The sequence below is a fragment of the Parambassis ranga genome, chromosome 7, assembly GCF_900634625.1.
Source record: "Parambassis ranga chromosome 7, fParRan2.1, whole genome shotgun sequence".
In the NCBI taxonomy this organism is placed as follows: Eukaryota; Metazoa; Chordata; class Actinopteri; family Ambassidae; genus Parambassis; species Parambassis ranga.
The window spans coordinates 11,288,027-11,307,881 of NC_041028.1; the positions used below are offsets into that span (position 1 = coordinate 11,288,027).

The 19,855-nt window shown below is 42.2% G+C and overlaps 1 protein-coding gene across 1 annotated transcript; it reads right to left on the reverse strand.

Moving 5' to 3' along the window:
- Positions 1 to 5,619: 5,619 nt before the first annotated feature.
- Positions 5,620 to 19,281, reverse strand: kif5aa (kinesin family member 5A, a). Its single transcript, XM_028410314.1, has 29 exons — positions 19,153 to 19,281; positions 17,246 to 17,333; positions 17,092 to 17,165; positions 16,820 to 16,924; positions 16,418 to 16,466; positions 16,268 to 16,323; positions 16,083 to 16,170; positions 14,350 to 14,474; positions 14,166 to 14,270; positions 13,662 to 13,810; positions 13,327 to 13,475; positions 13,010 to 13,188; positions 12,747 to 12,815; positions 12,408 to 12,614; positions 12,182 to 12,328; positions 11,856 to 12,044; positions 11,417 to 11,534; positions 11,235 to 11,296; positions 10,713 to 10,822; positions 10,481 to 10,582; positions 10,200 to 10,260; positions 10,041 to 10,112; positions 9,594 to 9,698; positions 9,281 to 9,497; positions 9,023 to 9,197; positions 8,750 to 8,829; positions 8,467 to 8,506; positions 8,189 to 8,274; positions 5,620 to 7,897 (listed from the first exon to the last, which is right to left on the reverse strand). Exons 1-28 carry the CDS (start codon positions 19,279 to 19,281, stop codon positions 8,196 to 8,198), a joined length of 3,129 nt encoding a protein of 1,042 aa, XP_028266115.1. The 3' UTR covers positions 5,620 to 7,897; positions 8,189 to 8,195.
- Between the last annotated feature and the right edge of the window lie 574 nt (positions 19,282 to 19,855).

Below are 19,855 nucleotides of genomic sequence, written 5' to 3' on the forward strand. Positions count from 1 at the left end.
GACTTGTTTTTGCAGTCAGCCCCTAGAGGCTGAAGGCTGAACTGCAGATTTTAACACTTCTGCATGGGTTTTATTTCTCAGCCTCAGAGAGTGCTGCTTGTCTAAAATGAAGCAAAATGCCAAAATAAAAAAGGAAGTCAATTCTAACAATATTTTTCTAAATCTTTGACATATTAACTTTTGTATTGAATGCTAAGCTTGCAAAATGTAGTAGTTGAATGAATTAACATGACATTCAGTCTGATATCTGCCATAGGATAAAAAAAAACCATAAGAAACATTTGCAGCTTGCATTTGGTTTGCACCTGCAGGCTGCCATGTTTCTGTTTATCCTCACTGTGAATGTCTGTACAACATTAACAGCTGCAGACATGTATAACAGCCAATAAAACAAGCCTGTCACTCTGATAGTAACAACAGATTACTTATTTGGAGTCAATGTTAACATGTCTTAACACATTTTTTAAAAAGGTGTGTGTTCACGAGCCGTGTCCTTTGCTACAATAGCCTTAATGGAACGCAGTGTTTAGATGCTGCTAATCCCACCCGGTGATGGAAACAAATGCACCTCAAGCTCTGGCCTTCTATTTTTGCCACCAGCACTTTGAGCATGCAACCTTCTCAAGCTCAGGCTTAGGCCGCTAGCACCTCATTAGCATTGTGCAAAGCAGTTAACATAGCTGCAGATGCATTTCCTGCAGTGAGAAATTTGGGGTTGGAGCTTGGCTGCACAGGGGGTTCACATAATAGACAGCTTTTTTGACCAGATGGTTACTTTAGTGTTTTTTTTACTTTTCATGTATGAGCCCAGCCTATTTTAAAGAAGAGTGGTGTTAAAAGTGTCATCAAATATTATTCAATTAACAAATAAGGACAGAAAATGTCAGTGAATGAAGTCAACTACCAGTCAGATCTGTGGGGGCCAATGAGATAATAGTGCCTGTGGCTCCCCTCAGGGTGCCCCCCTCTTGGCAAGGCATTTGCAAGGCAAGCAACACCCCAAGCAGGATTAAGATGGCACGTAGCTTAGTCACACAAAGGAAGAGATCCTCACTGTTCAAGCAACATTGTGTGGGGATGTGTGTGACCTTGACTACCACATGTAAGACAGCGCAGTCTGCATGTGAGGGATGCCTTGTGCCATCCTCAAGGACATTGTCAACTGGGTGTATGAGGACTCCAAGTGGCTATAAGAAACACATCATACTGAGTGAGCACCACAAACTGTGAGGCTGACAATACATGACAAAGATGTTTCCACAAGGATGTCTGCAGCAATATGGACAAACCAGCAAAATGGGTGCAAAGATATCTGATTGAGCAGATCCTGCACAGTGCCTTGGTAAAAAAAGGAAACATCATTCATTCTGTAGTGTCTGCACCATTGTTCAGGCCAGTCAGTTCTACATAGCAGTCAGCAGAGTTGGCAGGTCAAGAAGGTTCTTGCTCAGGAATTCAGAAGGATGCCACTCCAAAACTACAAACTGAGGGTTTTCATTCTGGGCGGCCTTCATCTGTAATCTGTGGTCAGTGGACAAAAAAATAAACAGGCAGAAACTGTTTCTTTCTGCTGCACTGTCAGCTGTAACAGCAACCACAGCTGACTCAAGATATGATTAAAGTTGCAGGTCTCCGAGTGCTTAACACACTGCAGCGATCATAACGTTTGTCTCTTGCGCCCCACAGGCTTGATGCTATGATGTATTTTAAGCAATCAATCTAAACCTAAATTCGACATGGTCTTTAAGAAAGAACTCACCTTACTGCATACTACTGACCCACTTCGCAAAGGTGTAGACAGGTTTGACAGAAACATCATCATTACAGTTAGGACACCAAAGTGACAATGGATGCTAAGATTACAGCACAGCACTGATGCTAAAAACAGCATGAACACAACACTGAGCTACAGAAAACCTTCAACAGTGATGATCTTTTAACAGACTTACTCCGAGCTGTGTGATTCAACACTCGCTTTACAGCGACAGCTCTGAGATGAGGGAGACAAATCGAGCCGGCAGGGGGGGAGAGGGAGAGGTGTCTATTTTAGCTGTCTGACTGTGTGATCCCTCACGGCCTCCTCTGGAGCCCATCGTGCTGGCCATAAATCACAATGAGCTGTTTGGGTCACTCACAATGAACTCAGGCTACTTTTAAAAACATATTGTTCTCAAGAAGCAGTGTGTGTCTGTGTGTGTGAAACATGAGGCCTACATTATCCATGTGGATAAACAAAAAAAACCCAGAGTAAAGGCAAGAACCTCCAACACTAACTGAACAGTAAATACACAATGTGACACAAAAGAGAAAACCCAAGTGGCATCATAAATGTGCCAGAACACTCAGATCCATGTTTCAAGTTAAATATCTATATTTCTGAACTGCTTATAGGGACTCATGGACCTTCACGTTGACTCATGCAGGACATCTGTTGGCTGCAACTAATGATGATTCACATAGACCCCTGTGAGCTACTAAGTGTGTCCTTAAATCCCTTTATAATGTACACATACAATTTTAGAGACAGTTTAAACTGTGTTCTACTAGAATTGTGTATTTTGTACGTCATTTTCCAGAGTTACTATAGGCAGTGTCAGGCATGGCAAAGATGGCGACACTTAAGCTGACATGTTGAGCTTCAAAACAGGGAAAGCAATAACTCAAGCCAGGCATGATTGAAGAGTGGTTCTAGTTAGCTGTGAATATCAAGCTGCTGCACTTTATGCTCTCATCTGCTGAAGTCATGCTCCTTTCTGTCAGCACCGCCACACACTGTAACAGTCTCTCACTCTGACACCACTAATGTTAAAATGACCTGAAAGTCATGTTTCCTGCACCAATAAAGCTTTCTTTGCTGCATTTGTTTTAAGATTCAATACCAAAGAGTCACACATACCACACAAGCACAGAGTTAATACACAGGAGACAGGTGATGCTGACCTGACACAAATAATCTGCAAGCCTCGAAGTCAAAGCTGGGTGGGAAGTGCCGGCCAGGAGAGAAACAAGCCCCGAGAACAGTAGCTCAGGGAGCGCACCGCAACGCACTCAGAGGAGACAAACAAACCTTTCCAGCAGCTGGTAAAACAACACACACACACGCAAAAACCTCCAACCTCTTATTTATAACCTCGCCCACACAGCAAAGAAGACCCACAGAGCAGAGAAGACAACCACAGAGACAGACAGTAACAGCTGGTTACATGACTGAAGCCACGTACAGGTTCCACAGGCAGAACATCCAGAGCTGGTTAGAAGTTCATTATTTAATACCTGTCAATTCCTTTATTAGGCTCAAATATTAACACCAATATGTGCAGCACATATCTCCAAACTGCCACTAACGTCAACATACACACTAAAGACACTAAGAGTGGAAACCTTTAACACATTTAAAGTGAATGTAATGCACATAATGAATGTTTTAGTAAGAATCTATGTTCACATAAAGCTCATGAAGAATAAGCATATGCATAATGATCCAGAGGTGTAGTCATAAGAAGTCAAAGGCGTGTTTTACTCTCTCACTAGGTAAAAAAAAATCAAGGGGAGTCACATGAGCTGCAGAGCTGAATATCAAGTGGACCTGTCAGCTCTTTGAAGAGGGGTCAGATCTTCAATCACGCTAATTTTGATTCATGGCTGACACATACACCACACTGTCCAGAGTGTGTGAGTGTGTCTACATGTCATCACATCATCAGTCTTACATTTATGTGACTGACCACCACCGGAACAAACAGCTGGGAAGATTATCACTGGGCTCCTTGGTCTCTTATTAAAGAATAACTGCAGGGCTCCAATAATCCTCTTTATACTGATTTGTACTGATGTCATGAAACAATCCTCAGAATCCTCCAGTGCTTTTTGAAAATAAGACATAAATTCAGCATTATGTAGCTTTAGTGCTGTTGACTGATTGTCTATTCAGCTGTTGTCTTCCTGGCTAACACAGGACAGACACTTCAGTTATACTCAGACTCCAGAAACAGCAACAATCACGTCTGTGGGTCTTTAACACTGTGAAACAAACACGTGTCCTCTTTTCTTATATTACGAGCCAGATGCACAGAAGCCATCAGCTTTTCAGCCCACTGCAGGTACAGATACAGGAACCATAGGTCCGCCACAGTGTGACCTGCAATGTAAACTCTTTCATTCTGCAGTAAAATAACTCCCAAGTCCATTTGTCTCTGGTGTGCCAACTTCAAACACACTTCACTGTGACAACTCTTCCTGCGCCTAAGAACTTTTGGTCTAAACACATTTGGGCAACATAATCGATCAGCGTGTTTAGAGCCCATTAACGCTCACTGACAAACTTAGTGAAGGTGCGTGTTCTCTACCTTGTGGGTTGCTCCTCTTGTCCACGCGTCCTTGTGAGTAGAAACACGCTGCAGGACAGCTGAGAGGCTTTAAACTCCGTCTGCTTGTCTGTCTGTGTCTGTGTGTCCACGAGGCGTTGAGGGTCTCCTCCTGTCAGCTCCTGTTGTCCGGGTCAGCAGCGGTGCAGCGTCCTCCTGGTGCCGCATTGTCTCCAGCGTCCGAGCCGCACTGAGCGGGAGCGCGCCGCGGGGATGCGCACTAAATCAATGACTTTCTAGAGAAGGGAGCCAAACAGGGGGGGAAAGGACGGCCTGGAACCATTTCAAACCTTATAAGGACTATCAGCTACTCAGTCCAGTCTGGCACTGCGCCAGTGATCTGCTAATCATCTACAACACACAGATTCATAATATAAAAAAAACAAATAAACAAAAAACAGTTAGTGGATCTGACACTGTTTCAAGTTACTAAAATCTGCTACTCATCAGTGTAGCTTTAAATCCAGGTTACATTATTCTTTAATATTTGCCCGTTTTTGCAGTTGATGTGTACAGATGACATTTCAGTTAATCATAGCAGTACATACAGAGCAGCTACTGTATAACTAACATTAACTGGATCAGTGATAGTTTTCTGATTTTCCCATCTACAGCTCCATAAGTCTTCTGTCACACTATAAGCCTGATCCTGTGAATGTAGGTGTGCTATTATTAAGCAGGCCTGCATCGCACACACTCTCCACATTACAGTTAGAAGATGCTTCACATGCCACTGCTGTTTACATCACTGCTTCCTTTCTCGTGGGAACAGTGAAGAACAGCTTGTAAGAGGAAGTCCCTCTGCAGAGTGGGCTTCATCACTTGTGGGGAAACGTGGGTGATGTGGGTCAAAGTAGGCTACCATAAGTGTAAATCCAAACAGCAGTACAGTCATTAACATTTTATTGGTCTATTCTGCACCATTAAAGTCATTCTGAGTAAAACAGCTAACAGGATAGTTTAGTGATGCTGTGAGCCTGATAAAATACTTTCATCCTGAAAAATAAACGTTTTTTTTTTTTCTCTCAGAGAAGATGTGATGTTTAAATAGGACAACAGCCAATAAAAAGTCAATACAGTGGCTTCTCATTCAATTAAACCTAATCAATGTTGTAGCTCCATCCACTCGATGGAGCCATTTCCACATGTAAGTGTGGGACTGACTTATTCAAACCTTTTTGACTCCAGTGATTTGCTCATAGTGAACTCTTTCGTAGAGGTTTATTGAACTTTTACTACAACACAGTGGTTCACATACAGTACAGCATAGCAATGAGTCTATATATATACAGAAATTTGCTCTGTGATTCTTCACATATCATAATGACGCTACAGTAGAGGCGTACAGAAATAAATAAAACAAACATTTCTCTCAACAAAGTTAGCGTGCACCTTTCTTTCCCATTTTGCTATTTCATGGCACGCTATTTTACTTACAAGATTAACAATATATAGCACATGTATTTTAGATATGTAAATCAGACAGTTTAACAGCAGGTGACGACGGCCTATAGTACACACGCCCCTCAAGTTCAGATTTATTACACTTAAAACATGATGCCAAAAAGAGGGTCTGTTTGGACATGTACAGTAGAGTCTGACCAGGTGCAGCTGAGAGATCACTTCATTCTGGATGAGCCTGAATGGAGATGATTGATGTGTGAATGTAATATTAGATTTCCATTTACTCTTAAAGATGACACACAGACTTTGATTGTTCCTCAGCAATCACACAGTTTAAACTGGAGGAGGAAGACAATGGTGGTGACTTACAGTTGCTATGATTGTGAATGTCAAGCCCTGAGATGTTGTTAATGCCAGAAAGAGCCTCAGGCTGAGCGATACAGGAATGATAGGCCCACATATACAGAGAACAGCTAAGCAATATAACACACCAGACTTTACATGAATAAGTGAATATACATTTTAAAACTGTATTACTTAAACATAGATGGAATCTGATAAGTTGAATTGTGGTTAAATTGAATCTCCCATTAAGAGGGATACTTGGTTATGTGAGAACAAGCCTTGGCCTCGTCTGTCAATTCACCCCAGTGCGAACACATCCATTAATTCAACCCCTTCTGCAGACCTGCTGCTTTTTTCTATCCTGATTGGCTGGTCAGGACTGTTAACAGAAGAAAGAACAGCACGGCCTCACAATAAGCTACAAGCTTCTGTCAAAGTGTCCCAGACTGGTGGCTGCTCAGCCGGGTCACACCTGCAGAAACACCAGCATCCTCACAGTCTCAGAACGTTCTGAGACCTCACCTCCCACAAGGCAAGGCGCAATTTGCAAATAAGGAAACATAGGGCATAAATATTAATTCAGTCTTGAGAGAGTAAGAACGTTTAAAATCTCACACATGTTTAGGAGCACTCTTTCAGCCCAGCTCTGACCCTATATTATTGTATAGAAGGACATTGCGTATGTGTGTGTGTGTGTGTGCAGGAGAAGAAAAGTAGTTGGTGTGCTAAAGATGCACTCTGATTTAGCTTTTGGAAGGATGACATCTTTTTACATTAAGCATCTCTAGAGGTAGTCATTACTAAAGTATTCAAATGACCGTGTGTTAGTTTTAATCAGTTGTTGTTAAGGCTTGGTAAGAAGACTTACAAGATGTGTGTGAAGCAGGAAACGGGCTGTATTAGGTGATATGATAGAGCATCATACAGCTGCAACATCACAGTATCAAAGCATTTACAAAAGTTCTCCCTTGATTCAGTCTGATTCAGTCTGACTGGGCTGGGTTTCCCTCTTGTGGTGTTTCTTTGAGTTCAGAACACAACATAAGTCCTCAAACGTGCCTTAAAAGAACAAATCTGAAGACCAGAATCATATTTGAGGGAAACCAGCTCTCTCTGTCGCTGACATCTGTTGAAGTCGATCAGACTTCGCTCACAGCATACCAGCTCCTCACCAGAATCATGACACATGCAAAGATTTGAAAGCTAACCCGCTAAGAAACATGCACGCAGAGTGTGGGTCTTCCCTTACAAGCTTTCACACTACACTCATTATTTATGACAGAGAAAAAGGTCACGTCTGCAGCCTACAGTATGTCATCCACAAGATACCCTTAAGAAGGTGTGTGCAGGGGATGGGGACGCCTGTGCAAACAGTTGCTGGTCAAAACCTCTACTGGAGTATACAGCACTACTATTTACAACATATGTGTACCATGTGATCAGGATTGGGGTCAGCCCCGTTTCAGTTAAACCACCTCAGGAGGTAATCAACAACTGGTGATATATTTATAGGCTGAGGGATCAATGAGATAATTTAATAGGTGTTCGGTAAAAATCAGGTTTACTTCCAGCACTGACTGACCTGAAAAGGAGGTGGACCCCAAACCTTGAGGAGAGAAGTCACCATATGAGCAGGAGGGGGGGCTTCATCTAAACAGAAGACTACAGGACTATAGAGCTTCATTGTCATCTTCATCAGTGATGCAGTGGAAGGACGGGGAGGCAGGCTGCATGCAAATGGGAGGGGAGGGTGGTCCTTGGGTGGTACAGTGTCTGGTCATCGTCTGCAAAGTGACAATGAGGTGAAAATCATTAGGAACACAGACATCTACTGAACAATAAATTGTTATCAAAGGGCAGTATCAATATTTGTTTTTGATTAACACATTACATGAAATATGAGCTGCTTTTAATATAGTTAAAGGTTAATAAATCAGGATTCAATTTACAGTCCCCCAGGGTTAGACTACATGCTGGGTTTAAGCATTTAATTATGATGCTGAAAAATGAATGTCCTCACAAAGACACAAAGTCCAAATGTGTGTATGTATGACTCAGTGCACTTTGTTAGTCACCATGACATTAACTTGCTGCGGTCTCCTGCTGAATGATGTAGTGTCTGTTTGAATCATCCACCTCGCTGCCACAGTGAACATCACTCCTGTTAATACACACACACACACACACACACACACAGCATTTATCATCCATATTTAATAACAGTCACATGATGTAGGGAGGGAAAACCGACAAACTGATAACAACATGACAACAATTTTAATTTCAAACAAAGATTCTTACAGTATAGTCAGGAACATAACAACTAAATCTTACATTTAACTGACATGCTCACCTGTTGTCATTAATGTCTCTGGTTTCACTGATGCTGTTACCTGTTGGGGACAAAAAAGGAAAAACACAATAGTTATATTTCTCTGAAAGCACTACAAATAGTGCTTTATCATCTTATATGTCATGTAGCCTATATATCATGATATTATACAATTAATACATTGCTTCATATGATATTGATGATTCTGATATTCAGAGTAAAATGAAGGAATACAGGGTTCCTAATAAAAAGGTGCATAATATAAGTTTGCACATGTGCACTGTTGGTGCGTTTTTGCACTCACCGTTGTCAATGTTGAGCGGGTAGGACTCCAGTATGTCCCCGTTATACCTTCCTGCTCTGTAACCCAGTGCTGTGGAAACTCTGTGCACAAGACCAGAGGATGAAAGAGTGAGACATCAATGCAGGCTGAAGACAATGATGCTATGATTATGTGGGAATGACTTCTCCCCAACTGCCTTCACATTTATACATCTGTATACATACAGAATGTGTCTCCTTACTGGAACCCAATGTTAAACCATGTAATGTCTACCTTTGAGGGATTTACACTCACGTGTTGCTCTGGACGGAGCTGGGGTTGCAGTTGACACTGGCAGGGCTCTGCTGTGCCATGTTGTTGTGGAAGAGGGCATTGGTGTATGTGTTGGCTTGTTCAGTGGCACGGATGTAGTTGTAGAAAGGGTTGGTAGGAGAGCAGACCGGCAGCTGCTTTGGTCTCACTGGCTTTGCTGTCAGGATGGTAAAACAATGTGAGGTAGGGTACAGCTTTGCCAAACATACAGTATATCCATCCAAGAAATGACTGCAGTACCAATCTGTGCTGCATGGGGGCGCCTCAAGGCATTCTTTGCCCTCATGGCATCCTTGATGCGGTCAACCTCCTGCTGATAGCGGCGGCGGTCCATCATGGCGCCTTCTTTGGCATCCCTCAGTGCAGTCTCCAGGGCCTTAACTCTCTCAGCAGTAGACCGAAGACGTTTCTCCAACTTTGGAAGCTCACAACGCAGATCTGCATTGTCACGAACCAGCTGAGCAGGGAAAATATTGATAAATACACATACAATCACCACCCTGATGTTCCTGAATGTAACTTATAAAGCTGCCTATTTTCTCACATTTCTCACCTGTTTGTGAACCTTTGTAAGTTGGTCCAAGTTATTCTCAAGAAAGGAAATCTTCTGCTTCTGGGTGCAAGACCCCCCGCTATCATCAGGTTCCATTTCGGAACTCTGCAAAGACAACAAAGCAGAGCGATGACAAATAATCCAAAAACTAAGATAAAGTAAAGCCAAGATATATCAATCAGTATACATTTCAGACCATGCCACTTATAGAAAGAGTCATCCATCCAGTATTTTGCATAGTTACCTCCATCTCGACCTTTTTGCACCAATTGCACAAAAAGTGAATTTTTACACCCACTAAAACACAAAGGGATTAAAGGATAGAGGATGTTGCAGCCACTCGCAGTCCTTGTTTTTTTTAGTAGGAAATCCACCACATATTCCTCAATAGCATCTTAACTTTAATTAGAAAACAGACCCCCTTAGCTTCATGAGTTGATGCCTTACTTTTTTAACCCGCGACGTGAGGTCTTGAACGAACAGCTTGCGCAGGTTGTGGAGGGTCTGGAGTTCGCGGGCCTGCAGGGACATTCAGATTGAGAGGAGAAACAATTCTGGATGCTGTGACATATGAGGTGTGTGGACAATTGTATTTGTTTTACTCACAACAGTCTCCTCCAGACCCTTTAAGTCCTGTTTGGTCTGCTCATGGCGCTCATGCAGGAATCTGAAATAGTAAAAGCACCATTATGTCTCTATATTGACAAGGCTACAATATTCATGTGTGGTTTTGAGCGCCCTCTGCTGCAATTTAAGATAAGGAAACAGGAAGTGTGTTCATTCTGTCTTCATTTCTGCTTTAAAACTTTAATTTTAACACCACACATAGGCTCTTGCACTCTACATTTTGACCACTACGTTGAAAACTCTACCATGTTGACACTTACGAGAGCTCCTCCAGACGCTCGCTCTTGGTGGTGTCTTGACTTTTCAGACGTTCAAAGTCAGCACGAACCTGAGCCAGCTCCAGTTCCAGCTTGGAGTTATGGCTTTAGGTAAAAATGAAGATGAAGATTATGAATATTAATTCAGGGCATAGAATTTAAATAGTAACAGAACTAGACTGATCACATATTATTTTTGAGTAAAACCATAAAAATATTTAGAAGGATTACAGACTCGGTCAGTTCATCAATGACTCTCTGCTTCTCATTGATCTCATCCCGCAGGCGTGCCAGCTGCTTGTGATGGAGACCGCGGTGAGACTCCCCCTGCTGACGAAGGACTTTCTGGAAAAGAGCAAATACACAATGTCCTGTCAAAATGCTGACTGTAGAGTTGTTTTTCTTCAGCTGTCTGTACATTAAAACCTTTAAAATAACCGCACAATATGCTAGACAATATAGGAGTCAATATAGAAATGAAGAAAACACACTATGCAAGGTCAGAAGAATGGAGTTCATCATGTAACAACAACACTTAATATATATTATATATATATATATATATATTATACTGTATACTATATACTATATATATATATATATTATACTGTATACTATATACTATATATATATATATATATATATATATATATATATATATATATATATATATATATACTATATATATATATATATATATATATATATATATATATATATATATATATATTAATAAATGCCTCACAAGGCTTCTTACTTTCACATTTCCTTCCTCGATCTCCCCCTTCTCTGCATCCTTCTCCTCAACCATGGAGTTATCTGTTAGATGGAAAACAAGGAGACCCTTCACAGTGACAACGTGCAAAACAGCTTGAGGCAACAATTGCCTTGCAATCATATATTTGGTGTGTGTATGTGTGTGTGTGGTATTCATGTTACCCTGGTCTTGCAGCTTGGCCAGCTCCTCGCTCAGAGAGTCGTGGCTCTCCTCCAGCAGTCTCTTTTTCTGCTCCACACTCTGCATATACTCCGTCAAAGAGCGGATTTTAGCCTCATGCTGAACAAACACAAAAATCACATAACAAGAAGACAAGAATGAATCAATCAATAACAATATGCTTCTATAAATTGTGGGCTCCGGAAAAGGTTAAGTAACTATAAACAACTGCAAAACAGATGAAACCAATTAAGTTGTCAGGTAACTATTATTATAGGGAATCCACAGCCACTGCCTGCAGCAAAGAGTTCTAATCCTAATGCTGGCTGCAGGGTGAAGAGTGCAGGCATGTCTTAAGGCAAAACTTTTACCTAAATCTGCTGTGCATCACACTCCAAGGTTTCAAGCCCAAACGTCTGTTCGTCTCCTTCCATCTTTTACCTGAGAGATGAGGAGCTGGCAGGACGAGAGCTCCCTCCCGGTCTCCTCCATCTTGCGGTGGCACTCCAGCTGCATGTTTTCCAGCTGGCGGCAACGCTTCACCATGCTCTTCACTTCCGACTTGATCTTGCTGATGTAAAGGCGAGCCACAGTAAACTCCTCCTCGATTGCACCACTAATCTCCACCGGCTGAGGGTCAGAGAAAGAAATGTACACACAGTCATATTCACAAGAACAGGACGAGGTGTTCACCTAAAACATGAGTTTTAAAACATACAGGTGTATGTCCTTGAAATCAAACCCCTTCTATAACTCGTCCCACTCACCAGCTTTATCTCTCCATTGCCCACAATGGTGCTAAACTCGCTGAGGTCCCTCATCAGCCCGTTGAGGACATCAGCAATGCGTTTCCTCTGCTGCCCGCTCACTTCCTGCATCCGAGACAATTCTGCCTCCAGCTCCATCAGACTGGCCTGCAGATACACAACACTGAGTCTTAGCAGCAGTGCATACATACAAAGACATCTAATGGTTTTTTGAGTGTTCTGATACCATTTTTTGGGCCAGTTGGTCAGCCAGGAGCTGATTCTGCAGGCCCTTCTCTTCCACCTCCTGACTCTTCTGGTCATAGTTGATGGCCAGTTCCTCCAAAGCCTGCAGCACCTCCTTCACCTCGGCCTTGGCACAGTCACTTTCTACCTGAAGCCTGCCGAGTTCAGCCTGGACCTTGTCTCCATCACCCTTGGATGAAGCCAGCAGCTGAAGAAAGAAGGAAAAGAAATGAGAGGGAGGTAGGCAGAGATGTAGAAACAGATAAACAAGTGGCAGCATTCTATGCAGTCTAAAAAAGCTATTAACAACTGATGGCTTTAAGTTGAAACTAAGAATTACCTCATCCTGGGACAGCATCTGCTGCTTCAGTTTCTCCACCAACTGGCACTGAAGATTAATCTCATCATCCTGCATAAGTACAGCATTAAATACATAAATACCAACCTCCCAGATAATTTAATAATTAGTTACTACTAAACAACAGTATGATCGAATCACTCTCTGACACCAATAGAGGAAATCAGACACAAAGACGTGCTGTGAGTAATGAGTTTGAGTTTGTGATGTACATCAAAAAGTAATACTTTAATGTGTGTTTGGACCTTATCATCCAGCTGCTTGTACAGCTTGCGAATCTCCTCCTCGTACTTTTGTCGCTCTTCCTCAGAAATGCGAACCACAATGGACGAGGTGTCATTGTCCAAAATGGGGCGCTCCTCCACGGACTCGTAGCGGATCACCACATCTGAAGTGGTCCGCTCTGTCTCGGGCACGTCCTCTCCTGAGGGGAGTGATGAACAAAGACAAAGAGGATAGAGGAACAAGCACAAGAAAATGATTACAGTCTGTTTCTACAGGCAGCACAGAGGGTTGAAAAATACTAATGGAAGTGAGGTGGAAGGAAAATGTTTCATCTCACCATTCCTCCAGCGGTTCAGCTCACCCTCCAGCCTCTGAATGGTTTCCTTCAGGGTCTTGTTCTTCTCCTTCTCCTTCTCGTACTTCCTCTTCCACTGCTCTGCGGTCAGCTCCAGGTTGATGGAGGCGGTGTTCCTGATGGTCTTGGCACTGTGACAGAGAAAACCAAAGCAAACATCAAATGTGACTTCTCACATTCTTCTTATATCACTCATTTCAGCCCCCTGTCCTGCATAGAGATCTGTTTCAACGGTAGGAAACACCTACTATGAGGGGTCTGAGCTATGTACAAGTAAATATTTAACAAGGCTTATATGCATCCACAGATGTATCTACCGTTGTCCAAACATCAGAGTTGACTTGGTCTCTGCATCATTGTAGCTGGAGGGAGAGCAGCAGATGAACATGGTGGTGCGGCAGTTCCCGCCGAGGGAGTCCTGCAGGATGCGGGTCATTTTGCTGTCACGGTATGGCACATGTGATTTCTGCAGAAGATCAAGGATGAGAGGGAGAAAGAAAAGATGATGAGAGAAGATGCAAAAAGAGGTACAAGTAAGAGTCATCAGCAAAGTATGTTCAGTGCTGCTGTCAAAAGCAACAGATTGATTGTGCTGCATCCAACTAATCTGATAATTGGCAGGGATAGATTGGGCATTTCATGGCCGCATCTTGAGCTGGCAGAAGGGAGCAAACAGTGCAAGTCACCAGGCAGGGTAGACAGCTAGGAGGGGAAAATCTATGTGCAATATAACAGGACACACCAGATAGTAGAAATGAAATAAAAATGTTTTCCTTCTTTTTATATTCCAGCAGAGGACAGAATGTTATAAATTATCTCACCGTGCCCTCAGCTAGAGCAGAAATGACATTTCCAAGAGCAGAAAGAGACTTGTTGATGTTTTTAGCCTCATCCAGGACAGCACCTGCGGCTCCGGTCTTACTGACCTGGAACAGAGACAGAGAGGTACACATGCATATGTATACAGCAGCAGCGGAATTAGCATTTTAAGAGTGTCTTCTTTACCTTCTCACTGCCTGCAAGATCCACCAGATAGAGCTTTCCACACAGCTTCTGCTCGGTCTCCACATGCTCCTGTTTGATGTTGATCAGGAAGATGCTGTGGCTGCGAGAGCTGTGCTCGTTCATGTCTGCAAAAAGACAGGGGAGACACATACAAAAAGGTTTACCTGTAAACCACAGCTGGAGTCTAGAATCACAATGAGCAATGGCAGAATAACAGGCTTTAGATCTTTCGATATTTTAAACTTGCATGTAAATGTAATCCTACACGGATGATCACTCTGAGAGAAAGCAAATATGTCTTCCAACTAGAACTTAGCATTTGATTCAGAGTAAGGATGAATACTTCTCTACTGGATTAGTATGGAGGGCACACAGTAACAGGACACACTGTAATGAGTTGGGTTCCCCTTTAACTCAATGATAGTATAGGACAAAATAATCAAGTAAAAACTGGGCATTGATGTGAAATCCTGCCCACCAGACAAGCTGTTACTGCAGTAGAATGATGTCACTATTTCACATGCAGTGCAGACAAACTGATCTGAAGGCCTCTCTTCATTGGCCCTCCTCTCACAAAGGAAGTTCAGGTTTCTCTGCAGATGATATCTGAGGGCATCGGCTCGGTGTCTGCAGTGTCGGCCCATTAGGCTGCTATCAGCACACCGTTCTGCAGCACAGTGAGTCAGCAGGCATCAACAGGAAGCAGACTTCACTGTGCTGGTCAGGACAGCAGCTTTCAGCCAGTCTGACACACTAATTTTTTAAAGGAGGCATTATTGTAATGACCAGCCTAACTAAAAGCTTTGTATTATGTGAGTTACAAAGTTGATTATCTTTTATTATTGTTGCTTTATTATACCAATAAATGAACATTATTAACCAATAATAACAGATTTCTTGTTTAGATGCAGGAAAAAATGAGAAGACTAAAGTTTTTTCCACATTTTCTAGTTCTATTATCATTTTCTGACACTTGATTGTTTGGTTGCTTATCACAGTAGAAGATAACATACCTTCTAGTAGCTATAATTAGTGGCATAATTATTCCACTAATAACCACTGATAACAGCCACTCAGCTGTTTCAGAAGGGGAGATTTAACCCTCACTGGTAAAGTCTGGGTTTGACTGCATGTAATGGACAGCTTTGATCCATATTTCATCAAAGCTAGCTCTGAAAGATTAAGATAAACGAAACTTTAGCGGAGTCAGTCACATTTATCTTCTTAGGATACTGTGCACATTCTGAACATTTTACACTTACATCAAATAAAAGCCAAGCAATTTGAAGAAAGTAGCAAAGTTTTCTCATATTCAGGAAGTAAAACATTGAGGACTATGGAGCAGAACTGTGCAGTCTGAGAATTATTACAGCGAAGCTGTGCAAACATTTTTTGTTGAACACAGAATCCCAAAGCTCTGATCTCACTTCTTTTATTTCTGTCTGCAGTCGACTTCAGCACTATGAGTCAGCACTGGCCTTACAAAAAAAACACAAAAATGTAATTAACGCCGCACTAGTTAATCTGAGAGACTCCTGTTACTTTTGTTAAAGAGAATGAGGCTTCATAATGTGTGGAACAATACACAGATTACATAACAAGACACATTTACAGGCCACATGGATACAGCTCAGGAAGATGCTATCACATATATTATTCATGGACTGTATTCCAGATTTACATATGGATGTGTATCTGCAATACAATGTCCACACTGAAAGATAAAAACTCACTTGTGACAGCAACATGGCGGTTAGCTTTGCCCTCATCAATCACATCCATAACTTCATCTGGGCTGGAAACGAAACGCTCAGTGCATCCCTGAAGAGGGGAGGGGAGGGGAGGGGAGGGGACATGTCACAAATCTGATGCATCCTATAGACAAAGTTTCACCTAAAAGGGCATATAGGACACAAACCTTGACATATGGCACCCTGTTCTTATCCTCATGCACAGACAAGTTGGTCTTTGTCACTAAAAATATAAAAACAATCACATTTTTAGTCTTTTAGAACAAATTACAAAACAGCTATGCACACTATTAACACAAAATGATTTTAATGCTTACCATCCAGCAGATCACGGATTTTGTCCATGTAGATTTCAAAGTAGGAAACCTTTGAAAAAAAAACACATTTGAGAACAATGAAATTTTTTTTTTTTTTTATTTTAGATACTTTAATAATCCCAGAGAGAAATTGTTTTTAAGGCTGCTGCCAAGCAGTGTCATTCAATGACCAGCAAGGCGCGCCACACCAGTGAGTGCACTGTAGGCAGTGCGGGTAAAGTGCCTTGCCCAAGGACACACAACAATGACTTAGGGAGGAGTTGGGATCGAACCACCAACCACTGTTATTGGACAACCCTGCTATACCACTGAGCCACTGCTGCCCAAATGCATTCTTGTAAGGAAAAAACAGCACATAATTTACACTGTTCATCGACAAACAGTCACATTAAATCACTGTACCTTGATATGAAATTCTAGGTTTTCGTCCATGGCAAAGATGTGGTTGAAAATGTCCTCAGCGATGCGAGGAATGATGCCCATCTGGTGAGGATCATGCAGCTTGCCCTGCAACAGGAAGTCACAGAGGAGTGTTCCAGTGATTTACATCAAGTTCAGTGCAAATACAGTTAATTTATAGACTTCCAGCAGCTGGAGAGTCATTAAAAATGACTTTCCTAGAGGTTTTCAGTGTCTGAATAAAAGGTTTTAATGTTGTGCTCTGAAAACTGCACCTCCATAGTGTGAGTCTTCCCAGAGGAGGTCTGTCCATATGCAAAGATGGTGCCATTGTATCCAGACAGGACATCTACGAGTTAAGAAAAACAAAGAGAAAATGAGACCTCAGCATGTATTTGTTCATATTTGTAGGTGTCTGTTTTGTCATACCCTTGACAATCTGCTTGGCACAGGTGTTATAGACCTGCTCCTGGGTGGTGTTGGTTGGAAAGACTCGATCGAACACATAGGACTTCCCCTGTGGAAAAAAAGGACAACAGTTAAAAACAGAAAGAAAAGTTTTATATTATTTATTTCAAAAATAATCACAGTATTTAATATGAAATATTTTACTCCTTCTACAGGTGTATTATTCTTAATGTGAGGAACCAACATGTGGGAGTTAATAAATGAATCAATTTAATGGTAAACATACTTTAATCTGACACAATTCATAAACAGTGTTTAAACAATCACTTCTTGGTCAATGTAAGCTTTAGAAATAAGGTCAGCTCTGTGATGTGATCAGAGAATGACAAGTCTGTTTCTTAAAACTGACTGACTCATCCTGACATTTTAAATCTTTAAACACTATTGATTTTGTTGCACAAAAACACAAAACATAAAATCCAATACTGTAAACACGCATGAAGGTCTAAGATCTAAGTGTGTGATAAATAAAAATCACTTTCATAAGGTGATCACAGTAGGATGATGATCAGCTTTCATTAACTCCCACAGGATTGTACCTTTTTTCTAACATCGTCCTCTACCTAAATCAGCGCCTCCTAAAATGCTGTGTGACACACATTGCTGAGTGACTCAGCCCGGGCAGGCAGCTGCAGAAACCAGGCTATTAAATCTCTGAAAGTCACCGTCCCATCTGATACAGAGGACACGATGCAACAACAATCCTGTGAGCTGTATTAAATGTCATTAACAAATTGACTCATCTGCAGGCCGCCCACATGTCAGAGTGATTTACTAGAGAGAGAGAGTTCAGCCCCAGAATGAGAGGAGGGAAGAGGGAAACAAACAGCAGTGGATGGAGGAATAAAGGTGAGAAAGACAGAAAGAAAATAATAAAGAGAAACAAGCACAGCAGGGGAGGGAGACAAGTGGAGCCACAGAGAGGAGAAAGCAGGTCAGTCAGTGTGGCATGAGCTCACTGAATGATTATTGATCCTCTCTTTAGGCAATTAGAGAGATCGCTTTCTGTACAGTACAGCATCGTGCTGAGAGGGGAGAGGGAGGTCGGGATGACATTCATTACCGCTGGTACACATGTAGGAGAGAGGAATAAAGTAGGACATGTGTGAGCAAAATTGTGATCAAATTGATCAACAATTGTGTTTTGCTCGGCCTGTGTTGTATTTAATGTGTTTTCAGGACACACACAGGACACATTTTGAGATCCTCCCATGAAGGTCTTTAAAGTTGTTTCTTTAGCTGCTGAGTAAGGCAGATTGTCGTCCTACAATTGTACAAAACAAACAAATGATTAAAGCACTCTACTAAAATGATAGTATAAGGAATAAATTATGGACAGGATATAGAAAATGAACAAGAATCAAAATCTGCATTTAGTAAATTACACACTGTGTGGTCAGTACATATGATTGTATCCACCCTGACCAACAGGACAGGCTGCATAATCAAAGCAAAGTACAGTCATATTTATAGAGAAACACATCTCTATGGCAGCATTATACTGTAATCTGAGTGTGGAGTAAACAATCAGAATGAGGTGATTAACCATATGTGGGCAACCAATTCTGTATTCTTCACATTTAAATGAGGCTGTATACAGTTAATGTAACATATATGTCCCTACAGTGTCTGCCTGTCCTTCAGTGCAGGAGGCCAGAGTGCGCATTTTAACAACATTACACATGCAGCATATTTGTTGCTTTGTCATGTTAAGAAAAGGAGGTGTTTTGTTCATACAGGTGCAAAATCCTTGAGTCCTGCACCATGATGACATTTTCCGGCCAATCTACACCAAACACAGATGGGTCGAGCTGATGATTTATTAATGGAGGGCCTGTGTGCACAACAAAGCGCCTCCCGGTACTCACCCCGACGGTGACAGTGTCGTCTGCTTGGAATTTGGGCAGAAACAGGTCCCCACGTACAATCTCTGACTGGTTGAGAGGACGAAAGCGACACAGCACTTTTATATTACACTCCGCTGGGATGTCGGCCATTGCGCAGATTCAGGGAGAAGGATGCTGCTGCTGAGTGGAAAGATGCTGCTGAGGCTGGAGGCGATCAGACACCGATCGGGGCCTTATCTGACCGTCAAAATAAAACAGGAGGGATGCGCTGAATCTAAGTCCCTTTTTCTCAAGAAGATTCAAAAGGACGGAGGCGAGGCTGCTCCTTTTATCCTGACAAGCTGAGAAGAAGCTGCGACGTGTATTAATGCGCAGCTGGACGGTGTTTTTCTTGTCGCAGTTACAAGCGAACAGGCGATATCAAATGTCAAACTGTAAAACGAGCCCTACATACTTAAAAACAACCGGCTCTGAACGATGCGTCGGTCGTTGGGTTATTTAGCGCTGCTCGTTTCTGTGTGTCGCTTCTTTTTCGTGGATGCGCGTCCGGCCGGTTGAAGGTGAGATGCTGCTGCAAAGGGCAGTGAAGTAAAGCTGGCCTGCCTTGGTCACCACAGCGCCCTCTATCGGTGATTGGAGGAAGGGCGTGGTCTGCATCCGTCTCTTTAAAGTGGTACCCATCACAGCCTGAGCATCATCAGGCGGAAACCATAATGCTGCGTCA

What these genes read in the sequence shown, in the direction of transcription:
- kif5aa (XM_028410314.1), bottom strand. Translation starts at nt 19,281, where the DNA reads ATGGCCGACATCCCAGCGGAGTGTAATATAAAAGTGCTGTGTCGCTTT. An exon ending in ACTCTGATGTTTGGACAACG is followed by an intron (nt 13,476 to 13,661) that starts GTAGATACATCT and finishes TCTCTGTCACAG; the next exon opens with TGCCAAGACCATCAGGAACA. An exon ending in ACAAGCAGCTGGATGATAAG is followed by an intron (nt 12,816 to 13,009) that starts GTCCAAACACAC and finishes GTACTTATGCAG; the next exon opens with GATGATGAGATTAATCTTCA.